Here is a 23,634-nt window from a genome sequence, read left to right as displayed (position 1 = left end):
TTTATTCTCTTTGCTCATGCAGATTCAATGTTAAAATTACTCTATTGACAATATGTGTATGTGCTCCTGAGGAAGTTTATATGAGTGAGAAATGATAAAAGAAGAAAGAAAAATCATGATAGTAACTTCTCAGGAGAAAGAATAGTGAATAATAAATGCATAAAATTTCTTTAGGATTTCAGAGAAATAATTGAGAATTTACATATATCTTGAAATTTCCATCATCTTATTTCCCAGTGTTCTGTTTAATTCAATGTGTGAGAAATATAATTGACTGAAAAATCAGTTTAAGAGGGAAAAAATAGAGACCCAGTAGTCTACTCAAATAATTAACCTAGAAATTTAACATGTGAAGAAGAAAATGATCAGCAGGTAATTTTTATTGTTATCTACAATGATCAAATCTAGTAGTAAAATCTAAAATTAAAAATTTAAAGTATTGTTGGATACTTAATAAGAGATTTAGGTTCACATCTTTACGAATAAATACAAACAGCAATGGAACAGTAACAATTTTGGTCCTTAGAGTTGTACTGTTAATTAACTTTCAGTCTAATTTATATCATGATGTCCAAGATCTTATGCAGTTCTACAGTTTTCATAACAGTGATTTAGTACCATGATGATCTCTAGGACAATGAGGCCATAGAGTACATTTACTCTATGTAACTGGAAATAAAAAATAGTTACTTATAATAGGCACACTAGTCTACTTTATTAACTCTCTTGAATATTACTATTCTTTCTGACTTATACATTTTTCATTTTTGAACATCAATTATTAAAGCTATGCCATAATAATGGATCTACTTCAAATAGATCAGAAAGCAAATTATGTATTAAAATATTTAAAAATTTATTAAAAATAATAAAATGTTAATGAATTCTTCAAATAAAAGCTTCAGCCAAAAAAACAAGGTATTGACTTCCAGTTGCTTTCATAATCACTTAATTGGAATGTCTAGCAAAGAAATCCCAAATTAAATAAAAATGTTATTACTAAGTGTTTTTCACTTCTAAGAGAAACTTCTTTCCTTACTTGGGGAGTGTGCAGATCGGTGGTTTAGACCGAATGATCTCCTTGTTGACAAGCTCTTTCTCCAAGTCACCTCCCGCTAAACACCAAAGGTAATATACTTCTTCAATAGATCTTTCTGCCAGGTAATCACTGTTTATATCTATTAATAGCAAATGGAAAAGAATCGTAGCTATCATACTTTTTGTTTTTATCAAAAGGCAATAGGCAATAATAGCTGATATTCTCAAAATTAATTGAAGAACACAGCAAGAATCCCTTTAATAAGAACATTCATACTATAAACTGCACAAAGGATGAAATGCAGATATACATATTGGATGTACATTCAGTTTCTTTGAGAAAAAATAGAATTTTTACCCTCTATATTAGAGTTATATGGGAAATATATTCTATATATCAGGCTCTGTGGGGAAGGGATAAGGGCAGAAAAAAGCACTTGGACAGTTAACTAATACAAACTATCCCATCCTTCATGTCTTGAGGCAATTGCTGCCTCTTCTGAAGAGTCTTTCTTACTGTCTCAGGCACACTATGATTCTACTGCACTATGTTCATATTGAATTTATGTATAATAGTAATATAAATGTTTATCTGCCTCTCCATTTGGCATGAATGTTACTTGAAGTTATAGCGCATGGAACATAGCAGGAACTCAAAAAAATATTTGACTGAATGAATGCTTAGTAAATATTTCCTGCCACGACTTACATCTTGATAACTCTTCAATGTAAGAATATTATTGGTGCCACTAAAACACACATTCTGAGAATGGTAATCTTTAGATGAATGAAAAGAAAAAAGCTGATATTCTCTTACAATGTGGAATATAATGGTATGGACTTCTACCGATAATATAATTTTTAGAGATCATTTATAATAAATTATGTAGAATATGATATATGTATGTTGTAGTGGAAATTCCACTGGGAATTAGAAAGCAATTTTGGCATTAAGATTTGAGATGAAAATAGGACTTTGGTTTGCATAACAAATTTTTTTTTGGTGCCACTTCCTCAATTCTTAAAAGTTCTTGCTCCAAAGCAAGTTAAATTTAAAGAATTAAAAAGTTAGGTGGTATAAGAGACTCTTATACTCACAAAACAAACTGAGGGTTGCCAGGGGGAGGTAGGTAGGGAGACCGTGGCTGGGTTATGGACATTGGGGAAGGTATGTGCTATGGTGAGTGCTGTGAAGTGTGTAAACCTGGCGATTCACAGACCTGTACCCCTGGGGCTAATAATACATTATATGTTTATAAAAAATAAAAAATTATTATTAAAAAAAAGAAAGAAAGAAAGAGAAAAAAAAGAAAAAAAAAGTTAGGTGGTTATATTTTAAGCAAATCCAAAATTATCTCTGAATTCCCAGACAGGGATCCATAAAGCCTTACTAGTGTAATATATATGTTGTTGGTAAATGCAAAACTGAAAGTAGGATAAGGGTACTTTCTTTAAAAATAAAATACTGTTGGGGCACCTGGGTGGCTCAGTGGGTTAAAGCCTCTGCCTTCGGCTCATGTCATGATCCCAGGGTCCTGGGATCGAGCCCCACATCGGGTTCTCTGCTCGGCGGGGAGCCTGCTTCCTCCTCCTCTCTCTCTCTGCCTGCCTCTCTGCCTACTTGTGATCTCTGTCTGTCAAATAAATAAATAAAATCTTAAAAAAAAAATAAAACACTGTTTTCGGTCTTATTTATCATTACCTTTACATAGCTGACTGATATCCTCAGGCAGAGTCAAATCAGCACATCTCAAAGAAGATGAAAACAGACTGGCAGGTTTGGTAAAGGGAGTATATAAAGGTGACACTTCACTAAATACCTTGTCCTGCATTAATTCATCAGCAGTTGGCCTTGAGAAAAATTTAAAACACACAGTAGGAATGAGATACAAATTTCATCATTAGAAATTCTTGGCATCACTTATTTAAAAAGTTATAAAATGTAGAAAATTAATTTTCAAATGATTTAATTATAATTTATATTTACCAGGGTAAATCACCTCTCTTTTTTTCTTAAATTGCTGTGTAATGCTGACCTTTTAATGTTTATTCCCTGATTTGTGTGTCTCATTACTCTCTTCAAAAGTAAAAAATCCCATATATCACAGTGGTGCCAAATTTGCCAGTGCCTTACCTAATTTTGAAAATAGTGGTATGAAAAAAGATCACTGGAAATATGAATAATCTTCTTATATTGAAAAATCTGATAAGACACTTTGTAAAACTTTCATAATACATGGCTTTTGTATTATACGATGTAGGCCTGTTTCTGAATATGGTGTGAAATGAATCTTGTGGCTTTGGAAAAAAATTAGAAGAAAAATAACAAATTTCTACAGAGTTTCATAATGTAAGAAAAAAATGATAAGAGCTAGCATATAGTTTATATCAGGAGTCAGATAACTATGGCTCTTGGGTTAAATTCACCTACTATTTATTTTTATATGGTTCATGAGCTAAAAATGGATTTTGTATTTTTAAATAGTTGAAAAAAATCAAAATACTATTATTTTCTGCTATGTGAAAATTATACAAAACTCAAGTATCAGTATCTAAAAGTAAAGTTTTATTGGAACATAGCAACACTAACTCATTTAAGTATTGTCTTTGGCTGCTTTTAAGCTACAAGATCAGTGCTGAATAGCTGTGACAGACTATGGTCCATGAAGACAAAAATACTCGTTATCTGGTCCTTACCAAAAAGAGTTTGTTGATTCCTGAGTTAAATAAACACAATAGCACATCAGGCTTTTTTTTTTTTTTTTTTTTGTAAAAATATGATTCGAGAATATATTTTATGATGTGGAGTTTAATATATCTACGTTTAGAAATATCTGCACCTACATTTAGAAGAATATGCTTGCTTCAATATGAAAAAAAGAATCATACTTTGCAATATTTCATGTGCATTTTTCTTTTTAGTTTAGTTAACCATGATTATTTCCCTGGTTATCTGCCAAATTTTCAATTAACATTATTGTCAGTGGGTCCAACCAAATTAACTATGGCAAAATGTACTTAGAAACTTGTGTCATGGATGATGTTACAGCATAGTGAAGGAACTATCACTAACTCAAATTGCCCATTAAATAACCAGCAATCAACCATTAAAAAAAACAATGTTTCTTTAAGTTACTTACACATGGATCTGTGGCTGACAAATGTGAAGTAAATAAAATCTTAAATATCGACTGGCAATGTGTTTGATTTTTCTAAAGCACAAAAATAAACACTGGAAAATACTCCTTAAAAAATTTGCTAGAATAATGGCACACATTCAAGGGGACAGTTAAAAGTCTTAAATACACCACCAGTACAGAAAATAATAATAACCTATCCTTAGCAGAGTCTAGATGAATACTTGTATATAAAAATGAAATGGCTGTACGCAAATGTTGAATTTTTTCCCTTTTGTGCTTTTTGCATCTTATAATCTATCAAAGATTATTATATATGAGCATCTTCATTTTTTACTTTTCCCTTGACCATGATTTACCTGTGTTACTGAATATCTTAATTAAAATTCTAAACTAATAATGTCTTTTGGTTTTCTTCCTCCTCTCTTAATGTGGCATTAAACATAAAAACATAAAAATTATGTTTTTAATACCATTCCACTCTTCCTAACATGTATTGATAAAGATGTTTTTCTAAAGACTAATTAGAATATATTATTTTCAAATATCATATACTTAAGGAGTTTAGTAAAGACAACTGTAAGGCTAACAGTGATATCACCAAATGAAAACAAATAATAATACTGATAAGAAATCCTTTTTATTACCAATAATTATTAGTTGACCTCACCATTTATTGAAGTTCTAGGTTAAATACAATTGACAATAAGCTTTTGTTGTAATTTCTCTTGTCATTCATGTTTGGGAATATCTACAATATAGTCGATTTTCTAATTGGAGACTAGGAAATGAACCAGTAACTTCTTCGGGAATGTGCCACTTTTCTGACAGTGGTTTAATTACTGTTTTCTTCTTTTATTAATACATATTAATGCCATAACTAACAGTTATGATAGTAGTGTCAATTATGTATTCTTATATATATGTAAATATTCTTATTTAATCCATTACTATTATAAGTAATAAGAAAAACCACAAATACTTTTATACTAAAGATATCAGCATAATCTCTAAGTCTTAATAATATAAACCTCTTGGAAGGGTGGAAGGTGAGACACTTCTTCAAAAGATTTATCACATTTTCGGGAAGGTCCTGGCAAATAACAAAAAAAAAAGAATTATTTAAAAATGATCCACTTAAAAAACATATTTTACTCACACTAGTCAGAAAGGCTAAAATTAACAAGTCAGGAAACAACAGATGTTGGCAAGGATGCAGAGAAAGAGGAACCTTCTTACACTGTTGATGGGAATGCAAACTGGTGCAGCCACTCTGGAAAACAGCATGAAGGTTCCCCAAAAAGTTGAAAACAGAGCTAACCTATAACCCAGCAACTGCACTACTATAAGTTTATTGAAAAGACACAAACATAGTAATTTGAAGGGGTACATGGACCTCAATGTTTATAGTATCAATGTCCATAATAGCCAAACTATGGAAAGAGCCCAGATGTCCATCAACAGATGAATGGATAAAAAAGATGGGGTATGTATACATAATAGAATATTACTCAGCCATCAAAAAGTGAAATCTTGTCATTTGCAACAACGTGGATGGAACTAGAGGGTATTATGCTAAGCGAAATAATAAGCCAAGCAGAGAAAGACAATTGTTATATGATTTCACTCATGTGGAATTTAAGAAACAAAACAGAGGAGCAAAGGGGAAGGGAGGGAAAAATAAAACAAGACATGATCAGAGAGGGGGACAAACCATGAGACTCTTAACCATAGGAAATAAACTGAGGATTGCTGGAGGGGAGGGGACAGGGCATAGGGAAACTGGTTGATGGGCATTAAGGAGGGCATGTGATATAATGAGCACTGGGTGTCATATGCAACTGACAAATCACTAAATTCTATCTCCGAAACTAATAACATACTATATGTTAATTAAATTTAAATTAAATTTAAGTAAAACATTTTTTAAAAAGAAAAGAATTATTTAAAATGATCCATTTAAAAATATATTTTACTCAAATACTTGCTATTCTAGGACATTTTGATTTTTCTAATAAGTCTTTTTATTTGGACTTTATACTAATTTATATTAGCTTATCACTCTGTGAAAAAACAAAAGTCTGAACAGAAATAAACATAATTTTAAAATAGCTTGCTGTTAGATCTCAAGTATACAAAATACATACATTTCAATAACAGATTAATGACAAACCTTTATGATGTCCAGACAACCATGCTCTTCGGCCAGAACTATTATAGTGTCATCTACGCAATCTATAAAACAGAAAAATTTTATGAAGTAATGCTACTTTCCTTATTTATCAGAACTGAACTCAGATAATTTTTTAAAAAATTGTGTTATGCAGTTTTGGAACCTGGAATATTAAAAGGCTTGTGACTTTGTTAAGTTTTGTTACATGTTTTGATAAAAATAAAGACTTTAAACACTAAATATTAATTGAATTACAGATACTAGAAGATAGCTACTTAAATAATGACAAAAAGCAGTGGTTCAAGATAAAGATTCTCTTGTAATGCACATACATGTAATGCACATATACATATTATTCTTTTGCATTTGCATAATTTGGAGAATGGACACATATCTCTGGGGATTTAAAGTATACATTTTACAATACATATAAAAATATTAATACCAAACTTCAATGAACTAGAACAAACAATTCTAAAATCTGTATTGAGCCACAAAAGACCTTGAATAGCCAAAACAATCTTGAAAAAGAACAAAACTGGAGATATCATGATCCCAGATTTCAAGAAATACTACAAAGCTGTAGTAATCAAAACAGCCAACAAAAAACCCCCAAATCTTGCCATTTGCACGACGTGGATGGAACTAGAGGGTATTATGCTAAGTGAAATAAATCAGTCAGAGAAAGACAAATACCATATGATCTCTCTGATATGAGGAATTTGAGAGGAAGGGGGGGGGGTCGTGGGGGGAAGGGAGGGAAAAAACGAAACAAGATGGGACTGCAGAGGGAGACAAACCATAAGAGACTCTTAATCTCAGAAAACAAACTAAGGGTTGCTGGGGGTGGTGGGGTTGGGATAGGGTGGCTGGGTTATGGACATTCGGGAGGGTATGTGCTATGGTGGGTGCTGTGAACTGTGTAAGACTGATGATTCACAGACCTGTACCCCTGAAACAAATAATACATTATATGTTAATAAAAACAAACAAACAAACAAAAACCAGTATGGTACTGACACAAAAACAGACACACAGATTAACGGAACAGAATAGTAAGCCCAGAAATAAATTCATGCTTACAGGGCCAAATTTATCTTCCACCTAAGAGGCAGAATATGCAATGGGAAAAAAGACAGTCTCTTCAGCAAATTGTCTTAGGAAAACTGGACAGCCACATGCAAAAGATGAAACAGGACCACTTTCTTACACCATACACAAAAATAAACTAAAAATGGGTTAAGGACCTAACTGTAGGAGTGCCTGGGTGGTTCAGTCAGTTAAGCAACTGCCTTTGGCTCAGGTCATGATCTCAGAGTCCTGGGATGGAGCCCCTCATTAGGCTCCCTGCTCAGATGGAGTTTGCTTCTCCCTTTCCCTCTGCTCCTCCTCCCCATTTGTGCTCTCTCTGTGTCTCAAATAAATAAATACAATCTTTAAAAAAAAAAAAAAAAAAAAAGGACCTGTGAGACCTGAAACCATAAAAATCCTAATAGAGATAACAGGCAGGAATTTCTCTGACATTGGATGTAGCAGCATCTTTCTAGATATGTCCCCTGAAACAAAGCAAAGATAAATTGCTGGGACTACATCAAAATAAAAAGTTTGTACAGTGATGGAAAAAACCAACAAAAATAAAAGACAACCATTGAAAGGGTAAAGATATTTGCAAATGACATATCTGATAAAGGGTTAGTTTCCAAAATATATAAAGAACTTAAACAACTCTTTAATCACTATACTGTAAACATGAAACTAATATAACACTATGTTAACTATACTGTAATTTAAAATAAAATAAAAAAGAATTTATATAATTCAACATCTAAAAAAAAAATCCAACTAAAAATGGGCTGAAGACATGAACAGACATTTCTCCAAAGACATACAGATGGTTAACAGACACATGAAAAAAGTGTTCAATATTACTCATAATCAGGGAAATGCAAAGTAAAATCTCAATGAGATACCACCTCACACCTGTCAGGCTAACATAAAAAAAAAATACAAGAAACAATAAATGTTGGCAAGGATGCAGAGAAAAAGGAATCCTTGTGCACTGTTGGTAGGAAAGCACACTGGTACAGCCTCTGTGAAAAACAGCATGGAGGCTCCTCAAAATATTAAAGATAGAAGTAACATGATCCAGTAATCCCAGTACTGGGTATTTACCCAAAGAATAAAAAACACTAATTCAAAAAGATATATGCACCCCTATGTTTATTACAGCATTATTTATAACAGTCAAATTATGGAAGCAGCCCAAGTGTCCACTGATAAATGAATGGATAACAAAGATATGGTGTGTATATACACAATGGAATACTACTTAGCTACAAAAAGGAGCAGATTCTTGCCATTTGCAGCAACATGTATGGGTCTAGAGAGTATGACGCTAAGTGAAATAGGTTAGAGAAAGACAAATACCATATGATCTCACTCATTTGTGGAATTTAAGAATCAAAACAAATGAAGAAAAAGAAATTAAAAAAACAGACTCAACTATAGAGAAAAAACGGATGGTTACCAGAGAGGAGATGGGTGGGGGGGCGGCAGGTGAAACAGGTGAGGGAAATAAAAGTACATTTATCATGATGAGGACTGAGTAACGTCTATACATTGTTGAATCACTACATTGTACACCTGAAATTAATATAACACTGTATGTTAACTACACTGAAATTCAAATTATAAAAATAATGAGGTCTAAGTTTAGTCTGTAGACCATATTAAGAAATCTCTAAGACTCCTTAAAAGCCTTATTATCAATATTTGAAACTAAACATTGTAAATATGGTAACATTTTGTGCAACTATATTTATAATTCATTATTATTTGATATTTATTGATACTTTTCAGTATTCTTATTTGTAAACACTATTAACATGGACATTAATTTGTCACTCTTTTACATAAAGTGCTCTATCAGTTTTTCTCTCCTTTATTACCGCATGTGCTTAATTTATTCTACTCTGAAGTAGATTACATACATTTATGTAAACTTGAATTAAATATTAAGATCTAATATACATGTAAAATAAATGAGCTTGTTATAAGGAAAAATAAATATTCTTCTCAGTCATTATTCACACATGATTCATCAAACAGAAACTCAAAACTTAAGCTATGTTGTCTGAAGGTAAACTACTACAGAGAAGTTTATTTATTCTCATATTTTGATTTCAGAACTTCGTTTACTTGGCTAGATCATGAAGCTAAGAAAATACTTATCTACATTATAATTTCTTAATGAGTAAGAAAAGCACTACAATAATACTTCAGAAGGCACTCTTAAGTTGTCCTATTACTGCTTACCACTGATCATTAGAACATTAAAGAAATTCAGGATATTTCAGTGTATTCACTTTTTTAGAACACATTCTTAATGTGTATGATTACTAACAGTCACTAAAGATTATATTTGTAGTTGAAACATAATAATTTGTGAGACACTTACCTAATGTAAGCAAAAATTTTAGTCTTTCAGAAATATCCAAGCTCTGAAATAATTTTCTTCCCTGAATAAAACAGGAAAACAAATTCATGTTAACATTTACATCTTTTTCCAGGGAGGCATTTTTCCTCCCAGAGATGAAAATGATTTTGTCAGGTATCTCTTTTTTTCTTCAGAGGTTTTATTTGACTTTTAAAGTAGCGCCACTAAGGAAAAATTATCGGTTTGACATTCAAACATTTCATATATTTAAGGATCATTACATTCTAGTTTAGAATCAAACATACTTCACTTTTGAGAGCTATATATATCTGGTTGTCTAGAGAGATTCCAGGCCACCAGGAGCCTTATGTAAGGGACTAAGATGACCCTGGGAAAGATTCATATTATCCTTACATTCACCCAACTAATTCTTACTTATATATCATTATCCAGGTAATCTGCTGTCTCCATTAAGAAACATTCAATGACATGCCTTCCTCCTCCCACAATGAATTAGACAACCATCCTTTGTGCTCCCATAGCACCTGCTATATTTATTTTAAGATACATATATTGTATTTTGTTTCCTTATTATTCAGCTTCAGGGTGCTGCTTGAAATAGAGTCTGGAATCAGTCATAACTTCAACAATTAATGTGTCAAGCAACAATTGTGTGCCAAATTGGACTTCTGGCCACAAGCTATATAACTTGGGCAAATACTTAACCACCTTAGGTTACACTTTTCTCATTTATAAAACTGGAACATTAACTGTACATGCCATAGAGGTTGCAGTGAAGATTACAGAATGTATAAAAAAGTGCCTCACATTTTTTGCACATAGAAAATCATTCATAAATGTTGGCTATTATTCTTTTTTTAACAAACAAATTAAACGTACAGGATCCTTTAAGTAGTCTTAGAAGGAAAGTCTTAAGAAGATAGCCTGGTCTTTATGTGGAGAAAAAAAGACTCTGTTTTTGTTTTGTTTTGTTTTTTAATAAAGAGAGAGCAAAAAGATTTCTTAAAGTGTCGCTCCCTGCTCCCATTCTCTTGGAGCTGACTTGTTAGTGCCTCATTCTTCTCCCATGCCCCATCAGGAAGCGGCATTAAAGACTTATGAAATTAGAGGCACCTGGTTGGCTCGGTGGGTTAAGCCTCTGCCTTAGGCTCGGGTCATGGTCTTAGGGTCCTGGGATTGAGCCCCACATCAGGCTCTCTGCTCAGCAGGGAACGTGCTTCTCCCTCTCTCTCTGCCTGCCTATCTGCCTACTTGTGATCTCTCTCTGTCAAATACATAAAATCTTAAAAAAAAAAAAGACATATGAAATTAGAACTACAGGTAGAGAGATCATTGAAAAAAGTTGCCATTCCTCTCTCAATTTTTTATATTATCTTATTAATCTTTAAGAAATACAGGTTTGATTTTATCAATATCTTGTTTAAAAATTTAAATGGTCCCCCAAGCCTTATATATCAATATCTTGTTTAAAAATTTAAATGGTCCCCCATGCCTTATGTAACTTAAATACAAACTTCTCAATTTAGCATTCAAAATCTCCTAGGTATCTTTTCAATGTAGGTTCTTAGTATGTATCTACCTGTGATGCACACACACTCACATACACACACATACACACACACCACACAAAGCAGCTCAATTTGATTACTTGCAATACAGTGAATATACTCTGCCTATATGATGATATGATATGATTGATGATTACATAAGATCATATGATTTTGGCTTATGTTACTTTCCTACAGTAATTTTTCTTCATTGTTATCAAAATTTTATATATATCCTTAATTGCATTGCCACTCTTGAATGTTAATTTTGTGAGTTAAAGATTTCAAAATTCAAATTACTTTCTCTCAGCATTTTGATGACATTGTGCCACTGTTTTCTAACATCCAAATTACTAAGAGATTTAACGCCAATCTCATTCTCGGTAGGTAGCATGTCTTTTCTGACACATTTTAAGATTTTCTCACTGACACTGATAAAGTCATCATAGCTTACTAAAGGCAGGCTGGTGTGTTAAGAGTACAGCTTTGGGTATAGTTGATGGGTACAAATCTGCTCAAGTACTTACTATGATGTAACTAGGACAGGCTGCTTAATTTTTCTGTACCTCAATTTCCTGATCTGTAAACTAAAGATAACAATTAGATAAATTTTATAAGACTGTTGTGAGTACTGATTGAGATAACAGAGATTTAGAAACGTATCTGACTTTTGAAAAGTTCTTAATAAATGTTACCCATTATTTCATTACTGGTTGTCTCGTAAAAGTTTAGTATATGATTTCTAGGTATTTGCTGTTATATGTTGTGCTTTTAAAAAAATTTGTTCTACAAGGTAATTAGAGGGTTCTTTCAAACAAAGAAATTTACACTCAGCTTCTGATACTACTGTATGATAGATATGAGAATATCTGGCTCTATCCTCCCTATTTATTTATTTATTTAAGATTTTATCTATTTATTTGACACAGAGAGAGATCACAAGTAGGCAGAGAGGCAGGCAGAGAGAGAGGGGTAAGCAGGCTCCCTGCTGAGCAGGGAGCCCAATGCAGGACTCGATCCCAGAACCCTGAGATCATGACCTGAGCCAAAGATAGATGCTTACCAACTGAGCCACCCAGGCACCCCTCTCCCTGTCTTTTAAAATTTATATTTTCAATCTCTTTATTTCTTTGTGACATAATCTAGGATAATCACTCAGCTTTACTTTCTACCTTCAGTGTGTCTAGTTTCCTCTGATCCATCTAGTTATTTCAATAGTTACATTTTTTTCTCTTAAAATTCTTAACTGGTTCTTCTTTTCAGTAAATATTCTTGATGAATAGTTTCTATAATTGTTTCACAAGTGGAATTGTTTCCTTTATCTCCTAAAGAACACATACTTTTATATTAAAGCCCTTTCAATGGTGTAAATTCTTCTATTTGTTGTTTCTTTTTTATTGCAGATATATGTATTTACATCATATATCACATTGTAGATGTATTGTTTTAGGTGTTTGGTATTTCCTAGATATGTACTCACCTATATACATCTTCTGGACTATGGAAACTTCTGGGCAGCAGGGTGGCTATACAGCCTCCTGGTGACATAGCAAGAATTTCCTAGCAAACCTGTTTGGGTATAGTTTTTCCTCTATTTCCCAGGATTTCTAGTGTACAAACATTGCCTTTTTAGTTATTAGTGTGCTATTAATGTATATCTTAATATTTTATATCAATTCTAAAGCTTTGATTAGGTAGAGGGAGATTTAAGCTTATGTCCAATATGCCATTCTAAAACTAGACGGTCTAAACTTAAGTATCACTTAAAATGTCATGAAGTCCCTATTATGAAATTAATATTTCCTTTCTTGGAATTCACATAGTTCTTCTGTGTTTATCTTCGAAGTTAATGGATTTGAATTAAATTATAAGCTCTTTGACAATGTGTCTTAATCACAGTTTACTGCCTATTGCATCTGTCATGATGTTATACACAGAGTAATTAGTCATCTATATTTGTTGAATTGAATTACTCATATAAGACACACCCTGGGGGCGCCTGGGTGGCTCAGTGTGTTAAAGCCTCTGCCTTCGGCTTGGGTCGTGGTCCCAGGGTCCTGGGATCAAGCCCCACATCGGGCTCCCTGCTCAGCAGGGAGCCTGCTTCCCTTCCTCTCTCTCTGCCTGCCTCTCTTCCTACTTGTGATCTCTGTCTGTCAAATAAATAAATAAAATCTTAAAAAAAAAAGACACACCCTGATCATTAGTAAAGAGTTTAGATATATGTGATGTAATAAAAAGGAAAAGCTGTATATTTCACATTTACACTTACACTTCACATTCAGCATTCCAATAAGAGTTTTCATTTAGGCTATGATTTTAAACAAAAGTGAGATTTGCTATCATTTAATATCAATGAAAAGTAAAATGGCATTTTCCCTTTCAAAAAGCAGTGCCAATATGTAAATTATTTTATGATTAAGAGTATAATAAAAATTATAATCATATTTTTCTTAATCATAAAATATTTAGTACAATAAAAGATAACAGTGATGGACTATTTGCTATGTAACACACCATACTTATTTCATTTAGTTTTTCTAACAATTATATAATATAGACAAAAAATTTCTGCTTATAAAGACCTCAATGTCCAAGTAAAGTACACAAATGTGACACATGCTATAGTAGAAGAGGACAGCAAGGAAGATAAGGACCTAATGCTGGCAGGTATTTGAAAGTAGGACTGAGAGACTGTTAGTTGTCCCTCCAAATCCATTCTCATTGCTTTCTCAATATTTATGTGTCCCAGCTAAAGACTGTATTTTTAGTGTCCCTTGTACAGATGCGCAATGTGGCCACATAAGTAAATTGTCACCAATGAAATGTAAAGGGTTGACATTTGCACTTTTAGATCATCTTCTTAAAGAACAATTACCATGAACTCACTTATCTCCTTCCCTTATGCCTAAAAGGTGATAAAGAAACAACTTTGGAAACCAGACGTTTGAGATTGGTGGAGCCATAGCCTAGCTTTGTGCATGACATGGACTGCTGTTAAATCAGGGAAAGAACATCCATGTTCTTTAAGCTACTATATTTTTAATTTCTTTCTTTTCAATAGCATTTTAGTCTTTGCCCTAATAAATATAGAGAATGTCTGAGAAAGATCTCATAAAACACAACTCAACTACTAAGTGATTCTTGTAAGAAAACAAGAGGAGAGAAGAAGGTATTTTGGGAAAAAAGAATACCACAGAAAGGGGGACCATGAAGATATTAAAGAGTATACATAATTTTAGGGTAACTCTTTCTAGAACTGTTTAATTTTTTATACTTAGTACAATATAAATTCTTTATATTTAGTAAAGTATAAACACTTTATAAAGATACCAAAATGATAAGCAAATAAATTGTCAAACAGGATTTTTTAATAAGTCATACTGAGATTTAAGCCTTTTTTCCCTTATATCTAGTCAATCCACAAAGCAAAAACATGTTACTAAATAGCTTTCTTATCAGAAAACTTGTTTTAGGGGTTCCTGGGTGGCTCAGTCATTAAGTGTCTGCCTTCGGCTCAGGTCATGATCCTAGGGTCCTGGGATTGAGCCCCACATCAGGCTCCCTGCTCGGTGGGAAGCCTGCTTCTCCCTTTCCCACTCCCCCTGCTTGTATTCCCTCTCTCGCTGTGTCTTTCTGTCAAATAAATAAATAAAATCTTTAAAAAAAAAAAAAGAAAAACTTATTTTAATAAGCACACAATTTCTTTTTATCAGTTTAATATTTCTCTATACATACCACACAAAGCTCAAATAAAATGATTCCAAGAGACCACACATCTGATTTGGGGCCAGAAGGCAACGGTTTTTCACTTGACACATGATCAGTGGTTTTGAAAATTCCTTGTGCAATTACCTCAGGTGCCAAGTATGATGGATACCTGCAAGGATATGTAAACAAATGAATAGTTACTACAAACTACAAAGGGAGAAAAAGTAGTACTACATGTTTACTATCTGTTTGATAAGATCTATGTAAAAGTCCAGTGCAATTAAAATTTAAAATTTTAAAATTTAAAATTTTAAAATTTTAAAATTTTAAAATTTAAAATTTTAAAATTTAAAAATTAAAAATTTTTGCTAGGAAGATTTTAATCTAACCATCATAATACAGGTCTTTCATGTCCAGAAATCAAGAGAAAATATATATGCATCTTAAATAATTTTAAAACTATTGTGTCTCTCTGAAGCATTAATTCCTTTCTTTGCTTTCCTCTCTTTTTAATACATTGCCATCTTGTAGTAGTCTGTTTTCAGGTGTTTTCTTTTCCTCCTTATTGTCTGTCTTCTCCTTACACTTAACTATTAATTAAAGCGCATTTTATCTTGGAAAATAATACATATTCTTTTGAGTAGTAGAAATGTCAACATCTTTAAAGAAACATAAACTGAAAACTAAAATTCTCCCCCATTTCTGTGCTCTAGGCACCCATACATATTTATAGATAACGATAAACTTGACCATCCATCACCACTACCCCCACAGGGCAGCATACTATACATTCTACTCTGCACAACTTTTTTTTTTCACTTAAAGTATATTTTAGAGATTATTCTATAAAAATAAGTCTAGACTGTCTTATTCTCTTTGAAAACTGCCAACAATTTTATTGTACTAATAATGCACTTAATTAAAAAAATGCACTAAATTTATTTGACCAAACACTGAAGAACATTTTGGAAGTTTCATTCCAACATGGATAATCAATTGAGCCCTATTCCATTTATTGAAAATGCTATCTACTCCCAACTAGTCCACAGTACCAGTTTCTACCACAAAGAAAATCTCTACATACATGTTGATTTGCATCTTGGCTCCCTATTTTGTTCCACTGGTAAATTTGCTGACACTGTACCATTATACTATCTTAAGTCTATAACATTATATAAGTAATTGCCAATAATTGCTAAGACTAGTCCTCTCAAAACACACACATCTTTTTCCAAAATCTATAAAGAACTTACCAAACTCAACACCCAAAGAACAAGTAATCCAGTCAAGAAATGGGCAGAAGACACGAACAGACTTTTCTCCAAAGAAGATGTACAAATGGCCAACAGACACATGAAAAAATGCTCAACGTAATCACTTAACATCAAGGAAATACAAATAAAAAACAATGAGTTACCACCTCACACCAGTCAGAATGGCTAAAATTAACAAGTCAGGAAACAAGAGATATTGGTAAGGATGTGAATAAAGGGATATCCCTTTACACTGTTGGTGTGAATGCAAGCTGGTACAGCCACTCTGGAAAACAGTATGGAGGTTCCTCAAAAAGTGAAAACAGAGCTACCCTATGACCCAGCATTGCCCTACTAGGTATATACCCCAAAGTTACAAATGTAGTGATCTGAAGGGGCACATGCACCCCATTGTTTATAGCAGCAATGTCCACAATAGCCAAACTATGGAAAGGGTCCAGATGTCCAACAACAGATGAATGGATAAAGAAGATGCGGTATGTATATATACAATGGAATATTACAGAGCCATAAAAATGAAATCTTGCCATTTGCAACAATGTGGATGGAACTAGAGGGTATTATGCTAAGCAAAATAAGTCAGTCAGAGAAAGACTAGTGTCATATGATTTCACTCATATGTGCAATTTAAGAAATGAAACAGAGGAGTAAAGGGGAAGGGAGGAAAAAATGAAATGAGATGAAATCAGAGAGAGGGACAAACCGTAAGAGACTCTTAACCATAGGAAATAAACTGAGGGTTGCTGGAGGGGAGTGGGGTCGGGAATGGAGAAAATGGGTGACGGGCATGAAAGAGGGCATGTGATGTAATGAGCACTAGGTGTTATATGCAACTGATGAATCATTGAACTCTATCTCTGAAATTAATAATATATTATATGTTAATTAATTGAATTTAAATTAAAAAATAAAATGTTGACTCTCCCCCACCCCCAAAAAACCACATACACCTTTTAATTTCTCTGTAGGAGTGTCTAGGTACTTTTCAGATGTTTGTTCTCTCTATATATACATTTAGAACTATCTTGTCAACTTGTTTCTCTCTCTCTTTCTCCTTCCCTTTCTCTCTCTCTCTCTCACACACACACAGAGCTGGAATTTTTATTGACATTAGATCAAATGTAACACAGGTTGGGGAGAATTCATTTTTCTGATACCTACCCTAACAATCTATGAGCAAGTATCTATATTTATTTAGGCCTTTCATAATGTCTTTAAAAAAAAAAGATTTATATTTCTTTCACAGCAGTGCTTTCACAGAAGTAAAATATCTGCTTAGATTCTTATTAGGTATTTCACATTCTTTTGCTGATGTGTAAATAATTTCTTTGCATTAGTTTTGTATCTAGCAACATCACTAAACCCTCAACATTTATGGGAGAATTCTTTTGAGTAGTCTGTAGATAAGCAAATCAGTTACGCTTAACTGATTTGTTTATTATAGTAACAGTTTTGTTTCCTCCTTTCTATAATTATAATTTTTAGTTCTTTTGCTGCCTTCTGTGGTAAAATTGCTAATATGAAATAACTGCTGATAGTTGACCTCTTTGTCTTTTTTTTTTTAAGACTTATTTATTTATTTAGTTGACAGACAGAGATCATAAATAGGCAGAGAGGCAGGCAGAGAGAGAGGAGGAAGCAGGCTCCCTGCTGAGCAGAGCCCGATGTGGGTTTCAATCCCAGGACCCTGGGATCACGATCTGAGCAGAAGGCAGAGGCTTTAATCCACTGAGCCACCCAGGTGTGCCCTGATCCTCATCTTTTAAAAATACTTTTAACCTTTCACCATCATAGTTTCTCTGCAGAAATTTCTGTCAGTGTTAACCATGAAGAAATTTTGAAAAATTTGAACACCTCTTCTTTTTATTACAAAAAGAACAAATGATTCTTTTCCTTTTATATGTTAATGGGTTTAAATACATTAATTAATTACCAAATGTTTAACCAACCTTGCATTCCTGGACTTTTTGTTTCTACTAATTTCACTTTGAAAATTTTATTTTCTTTATATATAATTTATAATATATATAATAAATTATAAATTTTACAAATAAAATTTCATTATATATCTATATATATCTTATATAGATATATATAAAATTTCTTTTCCTTGCCCAACTGCATTCATTAGTACCAGGTATACACTGGCATATGATAGTGGTGTTAGTAAATATTTTGTTTTAAACCTACTAACTTTGGGGTTGAAATCTATCTACTAACAGGGAGATATAAATAGATGGGTGATTTTCACTACATTAAGGAAATAGTTACATAGTTCCTTTTTATTAAGAATTTAATAAAGAATGTTATGATAAATCTATCAGTTGTTTTTAAGAGACCACAGAAATGATTGCTTGATCTTTTTTACTTTTGATATATTGTCCTATTGAATTATGTTTATAGATTGCCTAAACCATCTGTATATTGGTAGAATAAACCACACTTGATAGTATCTCCTATATGCTTCTGGTTCTTGTTAACTTTTCTATAGAATTTTTTATATTAATATAACATATTTATATTATATAATAATAACAGATAATCAAATATGGGTATGATTTATATTTAAATATTTTATGTGGTACCTAGGGAAGACCAGGATTAATGTTATACTAGCTTATGAAAAAGGATATTGCAAGCTTTTCCTTTAAAAATAACCTTGAGGGCGCCTGAGTGCTCAGTAGGTGAAGTGACTGCCTTTGGCTCAGGTCATGATCTCGGAGTCCTGGGACTGAGTCCCACATCAGGCTCCCAGCTCCACGGGGAGTCTGCTTCTCCCTCTGACCTTCTACCCTCTCATGCTCTCTCTCACTCTCTCTCAAATAAATAAATAAATAAATAATAAAATAAAAATAAGCTTGAAATATATAGTATTGTAATTTAAATGGCAACAAATTTAACCACTAGGTACAGGTTTGGTAGAATTTGCCTGTGAGTCAATCCAGGTATCTCTGTAGGGAGAGGTAATTCCTTCTACATTTCTATAATTGATATTAGATTTTAAAATTTTCTTTGGGATTATGTTTTGGTATTTTTGTATTGTATTTCCCTTTCTTTTATTCTAGTTTTCAAATTTGCTCAGAGCTAAGCAAAAAAATAATTTATTGAGTCTTCTAATGTTCTCTACCTCTCTAGTTATTTTTCCTTTACTGTATCTTATTTTGTGCATTTGAGTAAGCCATCTTTTTGCTGATTAGGCTAACTAATAAATGTTTTTTTTAAAGATTTTATTTATTTATTTGACAGAAATCACAAGTAGGCAGAGAGGCAGGCAGAGAGAGAGAGAGAGGGAAGCAGGCTCCCTGCTGAGCAGAGAGCCTGATGCGGGGCTTGATCCCAGAACCCTGGGATCATGACCTGAGCCGAAGGCAGAGGCTTTAAACCACTGAGCCACCCAGGCGCCCCTAATAAATGTTTTTATTACAGATGCATTTCTTTTTGTCTCTCAGTACTTTACTATAGTCTGGTGATAGATGTTATAGAAACTTGGTATAAGTTAACTTCAGTATACTTTACTAAAGATAAAAATTTGTATTTATAAAGTACAGTAAAATTTTTAGCAGGAAATTCAATGGTAAATATAAACGAATTGGTAAGAAAATTGTGTTATTGTATAAAATATTTTCCTATCACACTAAAACACTGTTAATGTCTTCTGTCTTCTAAACTCATAAATGTAAGCCATTTTATTTAATAAAAAAGACAAAGCCTTTATAAACAGTATATTCTATAAAATGTGTCAAACTGCTAACTTTAATTTTCTAATGAATTCATTTTATGACTAATTCCACAAAACCTTAAGTTGATCTGCTGAGATGGAAATTATTTCTCCTCTCAGTGAATCCCCATGGTATTTTATCTGTATCTTTCTTGTAGTTTTCAAATGATTATAAGATACTTACTTTACTTGTTTTATATATGACATAAAAGTCTGTACACAATATGTAATACTATACATTTTTATGTTTTTTTTTAAAAGATTTTATTTATTTATTTGACAGAGAGAGATCACAAGTAGACGGAGAGTCAGGCAGAGAGAGAGAGAGAGAGAGGGAAGCAGGCTCCCTGCTGAGGAGAGAGCCCGATGCGGGACTCGATCCCAGGACCCTGAGATCATGACCTGAGCCGAAGGCAGCGGCTTAACCCACTGAGCCACCCAGGCGCCCACATTTTTATGTTTTGTTTTTGTTTATGCTTATATTTAGTATACAAAAATTCACCCTTCTTTAAAACAAACAAACTTGAGGGCACTGGTGTATCTTATTCATTTTTATAAACCCTCAACAACTACCAATAAAATTTAAATATAAGATATACTCAGTAAATTTTTGTTAAAAAATAGTATTTCTGGGTGTCTGGGTGGCGCAGTCCCTTAAGCATATGCCTTTGGCTATAATCATGATCCTGGGGTCCTAGGATTGAGTCCCCATCAGGCTTCCTGCTCAGTGGGGAGTCTTGCTTTTCCCTCTCCCTCTGCCCCTCCTTCATGCTTATGTACTCTGTCCCTCTCTCGAGTGAATAAATAAAATCCTTTAAAAATAATAACATTTCCTATCAAAAATGCCAATTAAGATGGCCTTACAGACAACTTAAGCAAACAGTACATAAGTATCAGACACATTGACAATTACTATATTTAAATCCTATAGCCTAGAAACAAAAGAAACAAAAACAGCGTTAGAAGAGAAATGAAAATGAGGGGAATTCTGCCTTACTTATTGTATATGTGCATATCCTTTCTTCATTTATCATCAAATTTAGTCATAAGCATAATTACCTGTATTTTTCAATCCCATGGACATTAGATTACTATGACACCCGGCAATAATGGCTATAATCAATATACATTTAAGTATATGGTACATCTATGTAATATATGTAACGTAGGCATTCAAATATTACTTTCATTTCTCTTCCTGAATTTTTCTGTAGCCACCTCCTCACACTATGATTGCTAATACTTACATTTAAAATATGTCAATTAAGTCAGAGAATATAGCTTAAATTCAATGGGTAAATTAGGCTTTTACATACTTTACACTTTAATGCAATGATAATGATGACAGTAATATATACTTTTAATTTGCTCATACATTTCTCTCATATATAAATTTGTATTGAGTCATTTTACCCAAAAGTGATCATATTGCTCTTCTAAATGGCATCTCTGGAGACAACTAAAGCCTAGTGGAAAAAGGATGGACTTGATGTTATAGTATTTGTATTCTAGTTTCAATTCTAGCATGTATTCTATATGTGATCAGGGTTTCTTAATCTGAAAACAGGAATAATAATGTTTATCTCACAAAACTGTTATAAATACTAGTGAGTACTGTTTTTATAAAAATGGAAAATATGATATAAATGCAATGTTGTATTTTTAATCACCATCACCTTGATATACCTAGAAGGCAAATTGTTTATTTTTAATCCTGATTTCCAGTACATCTTATCCAAAAATAATGGTGTGGATTGTGAAAGGCCAAGCAATACTATAGGTAAATAGTTATATCTAAGATTTCTGACTGTGATCTCTAGAAGCATAGAGGTGAGCTTTGCTCTAAAAATTCTTATTTCCCTTTTAATCAAGAATTAATTAAACTAATAAAAATAATAAACCCTAGGATTGTTTTTAAATGTAAATTATCTCTTTTCAACAAATGTCTCTTTAGCGTAGCATTTTAACACTCAAAGAAAATTACCAGAACTTTGCTGTATGACTGGTGAGGCTTTCATCATCTGTTTGATCTTTTAACAAGGTATTAAGCTACTGGCCAACTGAAACGAATGTCCAATTTCTAACTCTACAATATTTTGAAACAGATGTTAACATTTTACTTTGTTGTTCCTTAATATTTGTCTTTTGAATCAACTGCAAGTTTTTTTTGGTGTAAATATTTTCTTTCATGCCTTAGCTGTTTGATCACTTTATTTTTCCTGGCTAATGTTTCACATTTTGCTCTTTGATACTTTCTGGTCAGACCTTTGGGTCCAAGACTTCAAAGTAACCCAGACCAAATGGCACATAAGACCAATTCTATCCAAGCATTTTAAATTCAAATGTAGTTCTTCAAAATACTTGATGTGCTTTATGAAAAATCACTTCCTTTCTTCCATTCATCACTAGTAAACCTAAAGCATCTTTAAGTAAAAGGCAAAAAAATTAAAGCAATTTTTGTTTGCATTGTGTTTTTGGAGTTCTTTCTCAGAGAGCTTGATTTAGACAACATGAAGAAGCATTAGCAATCACATTTACTTCCTGTGAGACCACTGCTCCCTAAAAGTTACTTCAAAAGGCAATTATCACATATGAAAGAAGACACTGGAGCTTTATAGTGAACTTATTTTTATTATACTCAAAGGGTTTTTTTTTTAAACAAATAAAATGTAGGCTATTTTTATAAATTGTTGTTTTCATGCTTGTTAAACGATGGTTTTTTTTCCTATTACCAAAGTGTTGGTATGCAAAACTGCAAGATTATTAATTTATGTACCTTAATAAATATGCGATCAAAAGAGAAAATTTTCCATTACACAATGATCTTCTTGAGGATAGGAATCTATCTTACCCATTTTTGCACATTCAAGCATCCAGAAGAGAAGGTGTTCAATAAATATTGTCTTAATAATTAAAGGAAGGAATGATAAGCAATTTATTTTAAGATTATTAGCGATGGCCTAATAAAAATTTTTGGTAAGAAATCTATAATCTAATCATAAAGATAAAAGGGTAATTTATAAATGAGTCCCTTTTTAAAAACATCTAATTAAGCAATGTTCCTGCAGAAACACATTCCATGACTTCAAAGCACAGTTCTTGCTAATGGAGTGACAGAACTAATTTCAGAGAGCCCAATTTGAGCAAAACACAAATTGGTACTATTAAAAAAATCACAAAGCAATTGAACAATATGAGTAAGGTCTCTAGATTAGATAACAGTATTACATTAATTTTAATTTCCTTTTTTGATATTTGTTTTGTGGTTATGTAAGAAAATTCCTTACTTTAGGAAATACAAACTGAAGCATTAAGGGTAAAAGGTCATCAGATGCACTAATTATTCTTAAATGATTAAAAAAATATTAATATACACATATACCTATATGTGTAAGAAAAAATAAATAAAGCAAATGTAATGAAATGTTGACATTTGGGGAATCTGAGTTAAGGCTATACAGGGATTCCTGTACCATTTTGAAACTTCTATGTACTGAAAATATTGCCAAAATTAAATATGCAAAAAATAAAAGAATTAAATTATTAAAATGTCTAAAAAGAAACCATACAATAAATGTA

At 32.5% G+C, this 23,634-nt stretch overlaps 1 protein-coding gene across 4 annotated transcripts in view; it reads right to left on the bottom strand.

Annotated features, from left to right (window-relative positions):
- Window positions 1–23,634, bottom strand: part of LOC111154891 (TBC1 domain containing kinase) — a 207,720-nt gene that overhangs the window by 130,821 nt on the left and 53,265 nt on the right. For all 4 annotated transcript variants that reach the window (XM_022514848.1, XM_022514839.1, XM_022514856.1 and 1 more), the window contains exons 6-11: window positions 15,091–15,232; window positions 9,806–9,866; window positions 6,349–6,410; window positions 5,207–5,268; window positions 2,741–2,889; window positions 1,040–1,178 (exon numbers count right to left, since the gene is read on the bottom strand). In XM_022514848.1, coding sequence (XP_022370556.1) covers window positions 1,040–1,178; window positions 2,741–2,889; window positions 5,207–5,268; window positions 6,349–6,410; window positions 9,806–9,866; window positions 15,091–15,232 — 615 coding nt within the window. The remainder of the gene's footprint in view (window positions 1–1,039; window positions 1,179–2,740; window positions 2,890–5,206; window positions 5,269–6,348; window positions 6,411–9,805; window positions 9,867–15,090; window positions 15,233–23,634) is intronic.

The sequence above is a fragment of the Enhydra lutris genome, unplaced genomic scaffold (genome assembly GCF_002288905.1).
Source record: "Enhydra lutris kenyoni isolate GAN:26980312 unplaced genomic scaffold, ASM228890v2 scaffoldscaffold3, whole genome shotgun sequence".
In the NCBI taxonomy this organism is placed as follows: domain Eukaryota; kingdom Metazoa; phylum Chordata; class Mammalia; order Carnivora; family Mustelidae; genus Enhydra; species Enhydra lutris.
The sequence above is the reverse complement of the archived record's forward strand: the minus strand, read 5'-3'. Positions and strand labels throughout refer to the sequence as shown.